The following is a 17970-nucleotide window of genomic DNA, read 5'->3' as shown; positions in this document are numbered from 1 at the left end:
TTTTATAGGTTCATCATTTATTTTATTTTTGTTCGGTTTTACTTTGAAAAGTAACTCGTAACTAAAGCAGTTAAATGAATGTAATGGAGCAAAAACCAAAGTTCAATTGCCACCGATGACAATAGTTCAGTTATTGATTCTGTTTGCTCCTATAAACAGTGAGCGGAGTCAAAGCATGATCAACATGTGCAGATCTGAAGGTGATCCAATGTGATCATAGAATATCCAGATAAAGCAGATTTATTGTATCTCTCTGAATATGCTTGACAGGCGGCAGTCACAAGTTCTGGAGATCAATCGGTACAGTATTTTAATTTCTTTTTCCTCTTCAGTCCCCATCACAACCCCCCTTTATGGCATGTGCGCCATTGTGGCCAGAGGCACCTCTCTAGACACAGAGTTACCTCAGACAGAATAGCAATGGATGGGTTTTTAGGCCTTTAGAAGTCAGAGAACATTTTAAAATGAAAAGGCAATTGTATCTTGCACAACATAATTGTGTCATAAAGCATGTTCATCGGGCCATGAAGAGGTTTCCTTTATCTCAAAGCATGCTAAACCAGTCAATTTCCCAAAGTATGCTCCATGGGAACTTTTTAAAGTTTGATCCACCATGAACATTTGTTTCCCTTCCATCCGACGATTAATTTCACAGTCCGCACTTGTTCAAGCATTCCTTCGCCCCCCCCCCCCCCCCCCCCCCCCGGCTTCTCCTCCTCCATCCCCCTATCTGCTGTTCAAAACCCTTTTAAGAGAAATGCCTCAAAACGAATTTATTGTTTCTGTACATCTTCCTGTGTTCTCACTGTCCAAGCAGGGAAAAGAGGTATGTAGCAAAGCTGAATGACCAATTCCCATAATGCTTTGTGCATGTCCAGTAGATGATGCCACGCCCCCCCCCCCCCCCCCCTTACCCGCTCAGTATCAGCTCCCTGGGGATTGTTCCCTCGACGCGTTGCATTGTTACAGCACCAAAGTCTTGCTGGCTGAACACCGGGTCGACCCCAACGCTTTCAGGGGGCCTTCACGTCCCTCAACCTTCATCAAAGGTTGGACGCCACTGCGCTTGGTGACCTTTGAGCGTTTTTTTTTTACAGCCCTCCCAATTTTTTATCGCCCCCCTCGGCCCCCAACGCGAGTGTCTCCCCTTGAATGTGACGGCGAAGAGCTTTGTTTGCTGCCTGCTCCTCGAATTCTAAAAAAAACTGTCAAGCGTGGGTTTTTTTTGTTTTCTTTTAATGTTTTGAGTGGGCAGGTAAGTAGGTCGGTAAGTCAGGTTTCGACACACAATTGTGACGGTGAAGCCAACTGTGGGTGGGGGGGGGGGGGAAAGCATGCAGCATCATTTGGAAAGATTAAGCTTCATTTATTGAACTTGGTAACATGTCCAAGACAAGACTGCCAGCCAAGCAGCTGCCGTACTGCTGCTGTCAAAGGCTCAGCGCACCCTGAGTGCTGGGAAAGGGTCAGATGAAGCTCAGACTTACTTAACCAATTGGAACGGATTGCACTCGTGCTCAAGAGAGGCTGTGTGCTGCAGTCTTTGGAAGATGTGCATGAGTCACATTCACATCCAGAGGGCTACGGGTTTGTCAGTGATGTGAATGTGGGAGGAAGGGGAAGGCGTGCATGGAGCGCTACATGTGCATGAGACAAGCAACCTTTCCTAATATCTAGAAATGCTGTCGTGATTATAACAAGGCTTTCACTAAGGTATAAACAGTCTTACTTTATGTCCTAATCAATAAGAACAGAGTTAGCAAACACACACACACACACACACACACATTACACAAACAATTTAGGCAGGCGTAACCTTTCCTTTCTGTGCACAATTGATTTGAGTCTACATATGGCAGCAGACTCAATATTCATCCACATTAAGTCATATAATGAATATTTAAAACAGTATTGTTACTTTGGGTAATGCACACTTTTGCTTAGTTTCTTTCCCTTTTGCTCCCAATGAAGTGAAGTGACATTTGTGTGTTTCATTTTATGCCGCTCTGAGGACTGTGAGCACATAACCCTTCGTAAATGTTTTATTTCGTACAACAACTTTGGTTTTAATGGTTTAAACAAACCAGATATAACTAATTCATTACATATAATAAATGAAGGAGCTGCAGAGGTGCTTTTAGGATGTGGTCTTCCTAAACAGTGGACTGAGTTGCCCCCTTGTTTCCTGCAAAAGGTTATAGGGACAAACATGAGAGCAGTCGTTCCTGCTGTCTAACTCTCAGCTTGAATTCAAATAAGCCCCCCCCCCCCCCCTTCTGTTCCTTTGACATATATTTTAAATAGAGCACACATGTCTCCAACCAACGCGCTCCAGTTGCGTGTGTTGTTCCCTCCTTCCTTGTCTTTCTTTATTGCGTCAAGACGCCTCTCACCTGCAGCCCGTTGTTCACCTGTCCCCCCCCACCCCCCACCCCCCGCCCCCCTTCTGCTGTGTCTAGGCCTTTGCATGGTGGACAGACCTCATGGTGGAGCATGCAGAGAACTTCCTGGCCCTCTACGCCATCGACATGGACGCCGCTCTGGAGATCCAGTCCCCTGAGAGCTGGGACAGCTTCCCCCTCTTCCAGCTCCTCAACGACTTCCTCCGGACGGACTGTGAGCTCACACACCTTTTTTTTTCTTCACCTTGAACAAAGAAACTGATGTTCTTCTGTCACAGACTTTTGTTTTTTTTCTCCCCCCCCACACAGATCATCTGTGCAATGGAAAGTTCCACAAACACCTCCAGGATCTCTATGCTCCTCTGGTGGTTAGATATGTGGATCTGATGGAGTCCTCCATAGCACAGTCAATTCACAAGGGCTTTGAGCGAGAGTCCTGGGAGCCCGTGAAGTAAGGAGCGGCCGTCTTCGTAGCCAGTCTGTAGGACCGGTTGGAGATCTTTAATAATCAGACGCGAGAGCTGCCGTGTGGAGGCAGAGTCATCTGGGAGAGCAGCTACAACGTTCACTTTTAAAGAACGAGCCGATAACCGATTTTCCCCCTGAAAGTATCGGGTTATTTATTCTGAAAGTAGTCCTCGTCTAATGCATGCCGCTCACCAATTTCTTTCCGACACATTTGGGAAAAGGGCAACACCTAATGTCTCTGTTGTTTTGTTCTGTGAACTAACATTCATAATGTGTGCTTTGACATGTTGCCTGAAACAAAAGGCCCTCGGTCTGTTATAATTTATTAATTGTGGTGTTCACACTTTTGCTTTTGCATTTTGTATCGCGAACAATATACGAAAGATTTGTTAAGATAATTATTTTTCTTGGTTTGCATTTATTTATTCTTTTTATTATTAAGTTGCTTCTACTTCTCCTCGCTGCATTTAACACAGTATCTGTGTTCATCCTGACTCCTCTTTAACCCTGAAGGTTTTTGTGTAATGACAGTTAATGTGGGTCCTGTGTATGTGTGCAACTGTATGTCTTTGCCTAATTTCAGATTTCACGTTACTTTTATGATGAGTGTCACATGGCTTTCTGCAGCTCCCATACCACTGTTATGGATTCTTTTTTTTTTTTCTTTTTGTCTGTCTTTTCTGCAGGAGTTTAACAAGTAATCTGCCCAATGTGAATCTACCAAATGTCAACCTCCAAATTCCCAAAGTACCAAATCTGCCAGTGCCAGTAGCAGGACTATCAGTTAACCTTCCGCAAATGCCTAGCTTTTCAACCCCGTCATGGATGGCCGCTATATATGACTCCGAGTGTGTATTCAACTAGTTTGCTTTAGAAATATTAAGCAGAGGCTGCCGTGGTATGAAGATGCCCTCAGTAATCAAAGATCCTTCAGAAATATCAAAACCTTCTTTTTTTTTTTTAAAGTTCAGCCACATTCATTCTGCATAAATCTTACTGGAGATGAAGCAATCAATCCCTGCGTGTTTTCTCTGATGATGATAATCGATGATTACGTCCATCTTCATGCCGAGGGCACTCTGAGGAGTGTTAGAGTAGATGGTGATCTGCTTTTATAAAACGAGAAACACCATTTGTCTAGACATGCATGCTGCTGCTGTGGAGATACAGACCAAAACAAACGACTACAAAAAACGTCGATATATATGTATATAATGTAATATATATATATATATATATGTATCTCCCCAGAGTTTTCGTCTACAGACATTTGCTTTGGTGATTCTCAGTGCACCGTAGATTCCTCCCTGACCTTCTGATTGGGAGGGAAGATAACGAGCTGGAGGGGAGACGATAACGGGGGAGGGACTTGGTCTCCCTCTCTGCTTTCTCACCTCCCCTCTCTGCTCCACATCCTCCCTGCTGCCATGTCCCAACCGGCTCTGCTCGGGAAGGTCTGCATGGTGTGTTCAGTAACTCCTCCCACCGGGGACCCGGCAGCCCGGGGCCATGGATGTTGAGAGAGGGCCTGCGATAAAGGGCAATCATTTTGGATTAAAGAACCCGGGCCATGAAAACCGTTCTCACTCGCCCTCTCTCACTTCCTCTGTTGCCGTCTCCTTTGTCTTGACACGGTGTGATTAGCAGCTTTACCTGCAGTGACTTTACCTGCATGTGTCAACTTCACGCGATGCTTATCACCCATACACTGACTGTCCACAAACACCTGCCCTGAGGCAGACATTGGGACCAACCAGTCAGTGTATGGTCCGAGTATTGAGGTGCGGAGGAACAGCATCCTCCTCTGCACCTGCCCCAGCACCCCCCCCCCTCCTCTTTCCAGCCAGGTGACCTTTGTCCTCTGACACGCGTGTGTGTGTGTGTGTGTGTTTTTGGCAGTAATGGCTCCGGGACGTCGGAGGACCTCTTCTGGAAGCTGGAAGCCCTCCAGACTTTCATCAGGGACCTCCATTGGCCCGAGGAGGAGTTTGCCAAACACCTCGAGAGTCGCATCCAGCTCATGTCGAGCAACATGATCGAGAACTGCGTCAAGCGGTGCGTCTGTGTGTCAAGAGTAAGTTACTTAGTGAAGGTTCGATGTAAACATTGTGCTTCTCATTGCAGCACCAGGATGGCGTTCGAGTCCAAGCTGACAAAAAGCAGCAAGTCCACAGATTTCCGCATTTCTCCAACATTATGCACCATGTTCAACGTGATGGTCGATGCCAAGGACCAATCAGCTAAATTGTGCGCAATGGAGATGGGCCAAGAGGTAAAAACAACAAAAAACATCTTTAGTGTGAAAACATTTCCTTCTTTTGACATATTTGAGTCACGCATGACGAGTAAAAACTTGATCACTTTAATGATGAACAATACGTTTGCATAGTTAGTCTCTGTCACACTGATATTTGTTAAAACTTCTCTTTGCAGAAACAGTACCACACCCAGATAGACGAGCTGATTGAGGAAAGTGTCAAAGACATGATCCAGTTTCTGGTGGCAAAGGTACCAACTATTTATAACAATATATTGTTTAGAATTAAGATTTGTAGAGATGGCAAACTCTGTCTTTGAGGGATCCAAACTATTTGATGGATTATCATGAAATTATGTCACAAGCCCCAGAGGAACCCTGATGAGGTGACCTTTCACCTTTCAGCCGTCATGAGGTCAAAGTTCCAGTTCCCCCAACACCTTGGTTTAATACTAAATATGCGCCAGAGTGATATTCCCATCAGCCTCTTTGTGCTGTTTTCTAACTATTAAGCGCATTAAAGAGGTGACCCCCTGTAACAGCTTCACATCAGCATGTCAACACTCTCCTTGTGTGAAAACACAACGTTCCAAACTATCGAGGCACCGAATTCAACTCTTCATTTCCTCGTGTTTCTCAGTTTGTGGTCATTCTGGAGAGCGTGTTGGCAAAGATTTCCAGATATGACGAAGGCACCCTCTTCTCTTCCTTCCTTTCATTCACGGTGAGATGAAGCTTCAGTCCCTCGCTGCCTCTTTGACCTCCGTGGGCTCATTCACTTAGATTCAGGGCTACGCGTTCCTCCTACTGTTCCGTACTTCCTGTCTCCCTTCCTGCACCAGGATTGACAACTTTCTTCTGTTTTCAGGTGAAAGCTGCTTCTAAATATGTGGATGTACCCGTGAGTCCCATTACAGCCCACCTCCATGAGCTGTTTACTTGATGCAGTTGAAAGAACCTACTTTTTTCTTTTCTTTTATTACAGTCATTTGGCAGAGTTTGCTTATTCCCCTGCTGACCCTGTTCTGTTTCTGTTTCACAGAAACCTGGGATGGACGTGGCCGACGGCTACGTGACCTTTGTGCGCCACTCTCAGGACATACTGCGTGATAAGGTCAATGAGGAGGTGTATATAGAAAGGTTATTTGATGTAAGTAAGATGCCGTCTCCTCCTCATAAAAAGGGGGGAGCCTTCCAAAATGTGGCAAAACAACAGTGCAGAGAGGGATGAGTCCCATTTTTTGAGGGCAGGAAATACGTTTCAGGCTTTTCTTTTCTCTTCTTCTTCCTCTTGACCTTTCTCTTTTCATTCTGACTTGCTGTCCCTCTTGACCTTAGCTGCTGCCCTCTGCATTCTGGTGTGCATTGCCACAGTGCTTTTGGGCTTTTGTGTATTAAAAAAAACCAAAAATTTATTTACAAAGAGTCCATAAAAGCATCCTCGGAATAGGATTATATGAAGCAGTGCTCTCTGGAAAGGACAGAACTATCTGATGGTGATCACGTAGCAACACATCAACTTATATATTTTTCAGCTTACCATTGCTTTCAGATACTTTCCACTTAAAGCATGTCAGCCCCCGAAGTTAATGACACCCAGTCCGCAGTGGAGCACCCGTGCAAATGTCTCTGCCACCTTAAAAAAAAGCACTGGGTGCAGGGTGCGCTGCCGGATGGGGGCCAGAGTGACGTAATGCTGCCGAACTCCGAGGCTGACATGTCAAACACCCGTGGTCTGTTACGCCACTGGTTCCCAGCCTGCGTGGTCCTAAGAATCATCTGAAGGGTTCATGGGGGGGTTAAAAGGATGGGAAAACAAGAATAGAACAAATTCTGCCGCACAAAATGATGTAAATATGAGCTTTTTTTTAATATGAATTTACAGGAGCACAAACGCAATGAAAACACAGTAGCACAGCGTGATTAAACTAAAGAAAGTCACTACTAAGAACTACATGAAACAGCACATGAAGGAAGAGCAAGTCTGCATGACACATGAATAGCAAAGGGTCATAATTCATGAAGAAAAGTAGAGAAACGTCATCCCACCGTTACTGTCTGTAGTTGAGGAGCAACTCACAAGGGAGGGGTCATCTCCATCTGATAAATGCATTTGATTGGCAGAAAAATAATTGGCAACTAATCTGATAAACACTCTTTTGCGTGAAAACGAGAAAACAGCTGATTCATAGTTTCCCCCTTCCGGGTGCAGCGTCCGTCCCGCGCTGACGGGGGTCACCAGTGATTCGGCCGTAACAAGGTTGGGAACCCGTGTGTTTGAGGGTGAAGAGAGCACTGTCTTACAGAAGCATAATCCTAACAGGATACATTGACAGTAATGTCTCCTCCACGTGTGGTTCAGATGACACATAATGCTGTGACGTGTGTGTTTCATGTCATTCAGACGACCTGTGTCTTTACAGGTGTGTGACGGCTTTATTACGTGAAGTTTTTTCATGTCTGAGGGACACTCAGAAGTCTTCCTTTTGCTTTTTTATATTTTTGTGTTCCACTGTAGAAGCAGCAGTCGATATATACATATATATATATTTCTATTCTGTTTTGGAGTGAGGAGTGATGCTGCTGTGAAGTGGGTCTGCTTTCGTCTTTGAGGTCCACACTAGCTCCCCTGTCTCCGTCTGTGTGTCAGTTGTTCTCGTGTGAAGTTCTTCCCCCTCGTGTCCTCTGTGTGGCCCCAAAGCGCAACCGAAAACCCTCCTCGCTACTCGAGCTGTGGATGTTTCACTTGGAATATTTTAAAAACCACCCCTGTGTGTTTTTCTCTTTCATTTGAATGCATTTCCATCCAAACCCATCCGCATGCACGTTGGAAAACCAGTTCCTCCACAGGCTCTACTTTATCTCTCTTTCTTTCACTAATTAATTTCAATCCTTTTTAATCTCTCCTCTTTTCTGATTAACACCATTCCTGCTGCCTCCTGTATTTAAAAAAAAAAAAAAAAAAAAAAAAAAAGTGGCACTTATCTCTAGTGTTGCATTGCGTTGTTTTATCACATTATGTTGGTTGGCATGGTTTTAGAGTCAAATAATCTTCCTGTGTACATCTTCTAGCATGACCCTCTTCTTCAGAGTTCTGCCTCATTTGCACATAGAGCAGTGTCCCTCACTCTGCCTCCCACGCACCTGCGAGGTCTGCATGCACTGCACGCTCAACTCGACTGTGAAGTGGACAGGCATCTGCATATCTGGCCTCAAGTTCAAACCCTTCCACCGTTCACCTGAACTTCATCTGAAATAAATAAATAAATAAATAAGCTAGAAGTTAAAACTAAACCTCCCACTGCTAATCTGGGCCAAAGAGAAGCTTTTTGCTGCGCTGCTGCCTACTCGCATGTTCAAAGTTGACTTTCTTTATCTCGAAGTTGGAGGTGTAACAACTGTTTCTATTAGACAAGGGTGCTGTTCTCTTGTAACTTTAAACGTCAAACAGTCTGAAAAAAAGTGACGCCCAAAGTGATGCAGAGAAAAGGAACAAGAAAATAGCACCGCTGCTCCCTGCCTGCTGACCATTGACTCACTCTCATCCTCTCCTTCTTTTGCCGATGAACTCGTACCAGAGCTTTCATTTGAGTTATTTCATTGGTGAAGGGCATCTAACTTTAGCTTAGTGCTTCTACTTGAATGAATTATAAAGACATTTCCTTTAATCATTGATGGGCCCTGCAGAGTTTACAACGACTTGTTTTACATTTTTAAAGGACAATTAGCTTTATGAGTTTCTTTGATTTTATAATTTTCTTCATGTAGCAATAGTATCAGGGCTTTGAGTCATATGGACATAACCATTCAGAGGGTTTTACTGTGTATACAGTGTGTGTGTGGATGTCACACTGATGGTGTGCATGTGTAGACAAACAGTAATTTACTCTAATCTAATTAGATACAGTTTCTTATTACAGTTAAATTGTCATTATTATTGTTTCAATTCTTAAACATCTAGGTCTCTGCAATAAGGCCCTCAAATCATCTGTGAGCGAGTGAGAAATAGTTTGTCCCGGTAACACGGCACCTGTTAAGGTCACTAATGAAACAAAAGTGGAGGGACAACCATTCCTCGACATGATGGCGTTGGGGGGCCGAGGTGTTTCTTCCTTGGAGAATGCAGCCGTTACACAAACATCAGGCCTCACGCGTATCAAGGAGCTGGGGGGTTTTATCCAAGCGATCCATGGGTGGAGATTGCGTGACTTGTGTTCAGTGGCAGCTCTCAGCGAGCGTCCCGAAGGTCACACCCACGTTTCCGTGCCTCGAGCATGTGTGTGAGTGTGTGTTTTGCTGGAGAGGGTTGTGTCTATGTGTTTCAGCAATGGTACACTGCCACCATGAACCTGCTGGGGACCTGGCTCACCGAGCGCATGGAGCAGCAGCTCCACGTCTACCAGCTGAAGATCCTCATCAGGATCACAAAGGTAAGGGCCCCCCACCCCCCGGAAACAGCCCGCACTTCGGAGCGCTTCAACGGCGACGCGCTGACGCACCTCTGACCCCTGCCCTCTGACCCCCGACCCCTCTAGAAAAAGTACCGGGACTTCCGCCTGCAGGGCGTCCTCGACTCCACCCTGAACAGCAAGATGTACGACACGGTGCGCAACAGGCTGACCATCGAGGAGGCCACGGCGTCGGTGAGGGAGGGAGGCATGCAGGGCATCTCCATGAAGGACAGCGACGAGGAGGACGAAGACGACGACTAGAGACGACCCCGCCCCATTAAAGCCCCCCCCCCCCTCCTTTCACACTTTTGACTTTAGCCTGGTTACCGATGCATGTACCAACTCAGATAGCCACTCTAGGACCTCTTTGTCAGCTCGAAATGCCTATCAAGGAAATATTAACTATGAAAATAGTACCTATACTGAGGAAAATGGAAATAAAAATGTTAAAAAATATCCACGATTGGCGGTTTAGCCGCCATCTTTGATTCATTCATTTCTAAATTCATTTCTATGTGTTACTAAGCAATATGGAGAACCATTTGTTTGACAATGTTGAGTGAGATTAATAGGTGTGTCCCTGTCCAATGCAAACCTATATGGCGCTTCTTTGTCGTATTCTACATTCATTAATGGTACGTTGTTGTGATGATGCGTGTGTGGACCCTTCTTTTTTTTTTTGTCTTGTCCGTTTTTAAGTGAACGCCAACTGCTTCAAACTGAAAGAAAAAGCTCTGCATTTGTTTAGGGCTGTCACTGATACGCCGTTGTCTTCTCGCTGTTACTAAGATCGACAGTAAGTTCAGACGTGCATTTTTATCATGTGTCAACGCTATGTGATCTTATCTCAATTACTAATTAGACACGGCTCGACGGGACTCATGAACTTTAACGAGTTGGTATTCCAGAGATGCAATATTCTCGTTGGTCCATTTTGATAACTTGGGAGATTCTATTTTTTTTTTTTTTTCAACATGAAAAGACCTTGAAACAGGTTCTATTTTATTTGTGTTGCACTTTTACAGAGTGAAGAGCAAAAATATTATTTTTTTTATTGAAAAAAAAGAAAAAAAAAGGTTGGTTCGTCTTTGTTCTGTAATTGTGTAGAATGAGATGTCTGGCATTTGTTTGGGTCTCACTGTTGTTTTGTATATATTATATAAATATATATATAAATATAAAATGCTGTACATTGCATTCTGAGCCATCGCTGCATGCCTGTGGGTTCTCACCCCCCCTAAACGCTTCCTGTTCTCTGTGTGAATTAGCTGGTGGATTCATTCTTGCTTTTGCCTTATGAAAAGCCAACAGTTGTAATATGCAAGAGCTGTGGCCTCTAAATAAAAATTACTGTACATGTGCATTTGCTGTCGTTGTTTGCCAACTGCGCCTCAACCCGTGAAACACAATTAGAAACACACTGGACAGAACTTTAAAGTGTTAAAAATAACTGCGTTACTGTGTGTTTACTCCGATGACGAAGTACGAACACACAAGAAGTTTTTAGATTCTCTGTGACAAACTCATTTGGAGGATTTAATTTTAAAGTTGTGATATAGAGTCTTTGAAAAAGTGTCACAGCGTAGTTGTTATAAAATGTCATGAAAAGCCATACTATAAAATATTCATAGTAGCTTAAAAGAAAGTCATGGTCTGTATAAAAAAAAAGTCACGAAACTGAATTAAAACTCAACACTTAACTGTGTTGGCCTGAAATATATGAAAGCTCATCTCAAAAGACATTTAAAAAAAAAGGCAAAGTATATTCTAATCATAAACCAAATGCAGTGATGAAATGTCCTTTTTCCACTTTACGTAATGAAATTTCATTAGAAAATGCTGAATTAAATGAAGTAAATCTTCATTCAATATGCATAAATGGTAATATTATTGTTTACGGTGGAGCTAAGTTTTTAATATTATATTGGAAAAATTGATTAGTTAAGCTCTTTACTATAACTTCATCACATTATTGAAGTAAAAACATTTTTTTTGAGCTGTTACCAAATATACAAGAAATCAAAGTTTATTTTTTCACAATTGCTTATATATTGAAATAGAAATACACGTAACCTCTTAGTTTGCACACGTTGCCTAACGGCAACAAATTTATTTTTGCTGCAGTAAAGATATTTTTATATCAATTAGCTTGCAATGACTTTTCCAACTTACATAACCTCATGTGAAAGTGCATTTCTTCTGGGGTCATTTTCATGGTCCCAAAACTCATTACTCCCACTTTACTCTAAATTCTGCCCCTAAATTATACAAACAAGCAGCTTAAACTCTTCAAAAGTACTCAAAGTATTTGAAGTGCACGTTGTTGCTGATGCAGTACTTCTACCAACTCGGTTGTAATTTTGTATGCAACTATTTTCACGGATTCAACACCTCCTCCAACACGGTGGTTTGGTGACAGACTGACGGAGCAAAACATTGTTTATTTTTCATCGGTATCAGCAAAATGTCGTCCAATAGTTCCACGTAATACACGTAATGTTGTGCACCCAAACTCAAACTTTATTTAAGGAATAGCAATACAGTTGAACTATTAAATAACACTATTACACTATAATATGGTATATGACAACATCATAGAAATATACGGCTATGATAGTCTCATATAAACACTGGATACCATGGACAAAACCATTAAATCTTTTATTTAAGTTACAAAATAGACTTCACTACCAACCGGGCAGAAATGCAGTGAGGCTAACAAACTGGTTCCCTGGAGCGATGAGTAAATATCAGGAAATATCAGAATTAAATATCAGTATGGACCTCAGAGGGGCAGGTTGAACTGTGGGAATTCTGCTGTGAGGATTTGGATAGTAAATTTCCCAAAAAGTACAATCTTTTATGGGGCCACTATACAAACCAAACCTTTGTATGAAAATATAAACCTCTATGATCACAAAGATTACATTAAAGTTGAAGATCATTATTCTTTTGAAGCAATCTTGTGCAACCACAGGACTCCACAAGCATAGAAATATCAAACAGAAAAGACGTTGGAATCCATACAAAAGAAAACCCTTTTTTGTTGCAGAGCTGTGATCAGCAATCTGGACTTTTGTCTCCAAATGTTGGAGGGGTTTCACTGAACCTCCCCTTTGTCAGAGAAGTGGGTGTTCAAAGGATTTTTTTTTTTTTTTTGTCTTTTTCTACCAGAGATTATATCACAGAATATAAGGATACACATAAATCAATTAAGAGAAATGAGTGTTCAGTGGGGTTGAAACGGGCTTGTAATTAATAGTCACAAAATGGTGCTGAGACAGAATAACATCCCAAAATATATATATATTCATATATATATATATATATATATTTTACAGTCTGAATCCAAAAACCTGTCCTGTGGCCATTTACCACGAGGAGAGTTCTTGAGGCAGGAACAGAAACATGCTGAAACTCTTCTTCAGTTCACACCTCTGACGGCAGGAATCAGCACTGAAAGAGTTAACCATTTCCATTTTAAATTCTAGTTTGATTAAATAGATCTCAAGACAAAACCACTTACATGTCGCAAACTACAACCACATCTTTGGTTACAAATAAAGCATCATCATCATCATCATCATCACCCCCCCCCCCCTCAACAACCACCAACAACAAGAAACTACAGTGCCCAATAGAAAGTATTCACCCACCATGGATTTTTTAAATATTCTATATTTTTCACAGTAGAAGTAATTAAGATTATTTTCTGCTCAGCAGAAAAAGCTTGAAACTAAGTAAGACTTATAAAAACTACTGATCGGACAACTATTCAGTCCTTTACCTTTAAAAGGTGAATGGAGATCACCTGTGTGTCATGAAGTGAATTTTATGTCAATTATATCCGGAACAAACTGTTTTAAAGTGAATTTACAAGCAAAAGCAGCAGCAGGAAAACAAGCAAATCTGAGCTTACTGAAGAGTACTAAACAGAGAAAGGACACAAGAACGCTTCCAAGGCACTGGAGATCCCTAATGCAACTGTAAAAATGTACCGCAATATTCTCAGGGCAACAAGTGAGACCACGAGGACCATGAAGAGGTCCTACTGGTGACGTGTGAAGCCAGACACGGCAGTAACATGTGAAATATGATGTTTCATCTAAAACCACGGAGCCACATAGGAACGTCCTCAGAGGACATCGTGATGAACGTCCCGGCGGGATGGAGTCTGGGACCTCAGTTGATTTAAATGACAGCAGATGAAACTTTGCTCTTAATAAATGGAGTTTGAGTCATTTCTTCTGTTGATTCGCAACAAAAAATAAATCATAATTTCATCCACTGCGGTTTTACTTTTGTGAAATATAAAACATGGAGCTTTGTGTTGGGTGAATACTCTTTGCAGACATTGTATAGCTTCAGTACGTTGACCCACTGCACATGTTAACAGTTGAGCTTTGACAGTTGAACTTCAAAAAGCTGGAAAGAGTCATGACAACCTCATAGAACATGAATATACGCCCTGCTATTGGACAAAAAAAGCAAGAGCACTAAAAAAAAGAAATATATAAACAAAACGATGTAACAATGGTTAAAAAAAAAATGTTCACATTATTTAGATGTTTAAAAAAAAAAAAAAAGTACATTGTACAAGACAGCAGTGAAATATTTGGACAATACATGAATATTAAGCAGGAAAAAGTCCCTTAAAGAGCTTCAACCATGTGGAGCGGAGCCTCAAAGCGGTGGGTTTCATTGAGGTGACAAAGTGACTACGTTGGAATGTGATGTTTTGGAGTAATGAGGCGGATCGCTGGAACTCATCCTGGTCTTCATGCTTCAGGTTGGTGTCGACGCGGTCCAAAGATCTCGGGTCGAGCGTCTCATTCACTGGATATAGGCAGTAACACTGATAGTATAGTGCAAACTGGACAAAGCTGCTTCCTCCTCACGACAACTTAAAACGGGTGCAAACGCTCAGCAGGATAACATTTAAAACCAGGAGTAAAGGACAAAAACATAAATATCAAAAACTTTTATCAGTATAAAAAGTAATAAGGTTATTCGTTGGATCAATAGTCCGGCAAAAAAGGCCTCTGGTTTTTTTTTGTTTTGTTTTGTACAAACGAAGCGGCCGTGAGAAGTTCCTCAGACGAGCGACTCCATGCTCTCGGCGGGGTCCGACTCGTCTGCCATCACCACCCCCCCGTTAGAGTCCGTGTGCACCGGGCTCAGGCAGAACTCTCGGTTGCCCACCAGGCTGAGCATGGCTTTGTAAAGGTACTGGTACTGCTCCTGCGCCCCAGAAGACAAACGGACCACAGGATAACGTTAGAGATCACTTCCTGTGGGACAAACCGCTTCGTTCAAATCTGCCCCCCCCCCTATCATATGCTGCCAACCAATCGCAATCTTTTGCATCTATTATTATCCCAGTTTTCGGGGTTTTACACACACATTACAGGATGTTTTGGTGTGCACAAGACCAGGAGAACAAAGTGGAACATTTGTAAACTAAAGCGCATGTATTTTAGAGGTTGATGGAAAGGAGAAACTGAGCAGAATACACTTCCAACAGGTAACATTGCTCCGTTTCTCCTGGATTAAAAGCAGACGTGTTTGCTGTATGTCAGCCATCGGGTTGGCGATGGTGGTTAATGTGCTGTGGTTTCCTGTCAGCAGCATAAATCCCATTTGTTTGCCACTAAGGGAGCAGCTTTGTACACAAAATGGACATATCGTCATCGGATGGACTTACGATATCAGTGAAGACTCCAGGCCTCATGAGATTGATCATCTTAGCCACCTGATAGATGTCGACAACGCCTTCGTTCTCCAGCTGCTGGGACAGCGTGGTGAGGGCGCAGAGCATGCCCGCTGACACGGCTCCATACCTGCGTGGGAATGTTCAAAATCAGCTTTGTGGGTCCACTGTGTGTGTCTACACCCTATTCCTGTTCAGGTGTAAACAATGTTACATCACACCTACTGAATCCTCAAGTGTTTGGATGCTATCGTGACGATCTAAATGCAGGTTGAAGTAATATCCACAGTGTGATGAGGTGAATGTGTGGGGCAAGCAGCTATTTCCACACAGATTGGTAGTAATTAGCATTAGCATCAGCGGTAGGTAGGTAGGTTGGTGATCGGTGCCTTGTATGTCGGGGACTATTCTGCTGGCTGATGTTTTCACTCCAGCAGCTGATGTGCTGAAGGAAAGACGTCAGCTGGGACCAGTTGGTGGAATTGTTACGGCTCCTTGGTTTCTAAGAGACGTCGGATTGGTACTTTAGTTTATCTTGGCAGATGCCTGGAGATTCTCAGTGCTGGCATAAACCCTCATGCCATAGAGAGCACTCCGCATTTAGTACCAAATTGTGCAAGAGTAGAGTGAAACATGCACACATCTGAGGTAATTAAAGGTCTTAGGGTTCGGTTAACAGAATCAATAGATCAATGAAGAACACACAGCAAGGTCTGACTTGCCAAAGGCTGTAAAGTTGAGGTCAATGACCCCTTTCCCTCCAGCACCCCGACTCAAGTAACCCTCATCCCTAGATCTCAACTACACAGTGGCGAAATTTAGCGAGGTTGTGACATGGTCTATGTGGCAGCCGGACATTTCCACCAACAGCATGTGTAGAGTGACTAGTCAAGGACTGGCTCTCTGGCACGAGCAGACTTTGGTTCCAGAGGGCAACGCAAAGAGAAACACAAACTCACTCGTCGTGCACGATGGTGGGGCCATCTCGCGTCATGGCCTCCTCTTTGATGACACTGATGAGCTCAAAGGTGCTGCTTAGAGGAGCGTCGGGGTTGGGCCATTTAGGACACTGAAAATGTCTCACCTCCAGAACGTAGTCGTCCTGTGACACAGAGAAGTCCACGTGTCACTCACGACACGACGGCGCAACCCAAACGGCGTCAAAGAACCCCAAAGAACCCCGGAGCGGTTATGCTTTGGCAGGAGAGCTGCAGGTACCTGTGTGGCCTCCAGGATGAAGTCGTGGATGATGATCTGCTCCTCATTGGAGAGGCACAATCTGTCCTTACTGATGAGTGTGACCGTGAAGGCAATGCAGTTCATGGACTCCTCCCGACTCGGCCAATAGACAAATTCATCCTCAGCCTACAGAGAGAAGGAGTAAGTACCTGCAACAAGACCCTATGGATAATTACTTGTTTCACTTCTCAACTCACCAGGCCCTGGTTGTCGGGCAGCATGACAATAATTTGAGCGTTATGGTCCCAAATCATCCTCCAGAAGTCTGTGGTGGTGTGGGGTAACGGGTGCTGAGTCACGATGAACTCATTACTCCGGAAGTAACCCTGAGGTGACGGATGGGAGCGGTTAATTAAAGATTAGAGCATAAATATTGCATTTATCGTTGAGCCGACGCTTTTATCCAAAGTGACGGTCCATCAAGAGGGAACGCAACCAGGACAACAAGAATTTACAAATTCTTCAAGAAAGTGCAAACTGCTATAAGTGAGTAGTGGTGCTAAAATGCTAAAAGCAAGTGCTGATAAATACAATTATTGATGGATGAATGTAAAAGCTGACCAACTCAACAAATCAAAAAATTGCCATTATATTTGTACGAAAATGAAATTGTAGAAAAGCAAAAAAGGGAGCGAGGATGAAATAGCTGGACTATTTATACGGTACCATTACGTAGGACGCATTAATGTAATCGGTTCCTTTCATTCCAGGCAGAGTGGTGAGTCCGACCCTCGCTCGCTCCGCTGATGAGAGGCAGAGAAATAGAAAAACAAACACTTAAATCCACCAACCCGGGCCTCTGTAGTGCTGCACCGGCTGATAATGCACACATTCATTACCAGTCCTCGCTGTTGCTATAGCAACAAGAAAGTCCTTTTCCCCGTCAGGGCGCAGAAAACGCATGGAAAGATTAACTTATAGGATTATGGAAATAGATTCTAATTTTGGAACAGGAATTGTCTTAATAATTTACAGACTGAAAAACAGTCTGAGTCACATTTTCTTACATCTCTAAAATGAAGGGAAATGCTTTTTATGAAATTTCCTCTTTTGAATTTAAACATATTGCTGTACGACTCTTTCCGGAACAGCGGCCCCGATGACTGCTCCTCTGTAAACTGATACCAAGCAGATTTACATGTTTAACACGACCTTGGTTCTGAGAAACCTCAGCTGCACTGACACTGTGCTGCGGTAAAACAAAACACAGCATACTCACAGGGAACCACTGAGGAGTTGCGGTTCTTCTCCTTGTTGCAGTCTTTGTGAGCACTGAAGCACTCCACAAAGCGTGCGTTGCACTGAGTCAACAGCTGGTGAGACAGAAAGCAAAAAAAACAGAACGTCACACAATCCATTTCCAGAGTTAAAATCATGTCGCTTGACAGCCAGGATCAAGTATTTCACATTAATAATGAGCGGGGGAAGGATGGACAGGAAGTG

At 43.2% G+C, this 17970-nt stretch overlaps 2 protein-coding genes across 8 annotated transcripts in view; one reads left to right on the top strand and one right to left on the bottom strand.

Annotated features, from left to right (window-relative positions):
* cadpsb (Ca2+-dependent activator protein for secretion b) overlaps positions 1-10941 on the top strand; it is a 52586-nt gene extending 41645 nt beyond the window's left edge. For 3 of the 6 annotated variants that reach the window (XM_062564071.1, XM_062564074.1, XM_062564072.1), the window contains 12 exons: positions 271-300; positions 2460-2616; positions 2712-2853; positions 3557-3718; positions 4770-4925; positions 4995-5142; positions 5304-5378; positions 5768-5851; positions 5996-6028; positions 6170-6277; positions 9453-9557; positions 9663-10941. In XM_062564071.1, the coding sequence (XP_062420055.1) occupies positions 271-300; positions 2460-2616; positions 2712-2853; positions 3557-3718; positions 4770-4925; positions 4995-5142; positions 5304-5378; positions 5768-5851; positions 5996-6028; positions 6170-6277; positions 9453-9557; positions 9663-9839 (1377 nt within the window). In that variant the 3' untranslated portion in view covers positions 9840-10941. The remainder of the gene's footprint in view (positions 1-270; positions 301-2459; positions 2617-2711; positions 2854-3556; positions 3719-4769; positions 4926-4994; positions 5143-5303; positions 5379-5767; positions 5852-5995; positions 6029-6169; positions 6278-9452; positions 9558-9662) is intronic. The other 3 variants (XM_037448255.2, XM_037448261.2, XM_062564073.1) reach the window with 1 other exon arrangement.
* A 995-nt stretch (positions 10942-11936) lies between these two features.
* Positions 11937-17970, bottom strand: part of ca16b (carbonic anhydrase XVI b) — an 83083-nt gene continuing 77049 nt past the window's right edge. For both annotated transcript variants that reach the window (XM_037490035.2, XM_037490036.2), the window contains 7 exons: positions 17747-17840; positions 17194-17270; positions 16725-16853; positions 16507-16653; positions 16248-16390; positions 15283-15418; positions 11937-14819 (listed from right to left, as the gene is read on the bottom strand). In XM_037490035.2, coding sequence (XP_037345932.2) covers positions 14673-14819; positions 15283-15418; positions 16248-16390; positions 16507-16653; positions 16725-16853; positions 17194-17270; positions 17747-17840 — 873 coding nt within the window. In that variant the 3' untranslated portion in view covers positions 11937-14672. The remainder of the gene's footprint in view (positions 14820-15282; positions 15419-16247; positions 16391-16506; positions 16654-16724; positions 16854-17193; positions 17271-17746; positions 17841-17970) is intronic.

Source organism: Pungitius pungitius, chromosome 8 (genome assembly GCF_949316345.1).
Source record: "Pungitius pungitius chromosome 8, fPunPun2.1, whole genome shotgun sequence".
Lineage (NCBI taxonomy): Eukaryota > Metazoa > Chordata > Actinopteri > Perciformes > Gasterosteidae > Pungitius > Pungitius pungitius.
Note: the sequence above shows the minus strand (reverse complement) of the source record. Positions and strands in the feature narration are given on the sequence as shown.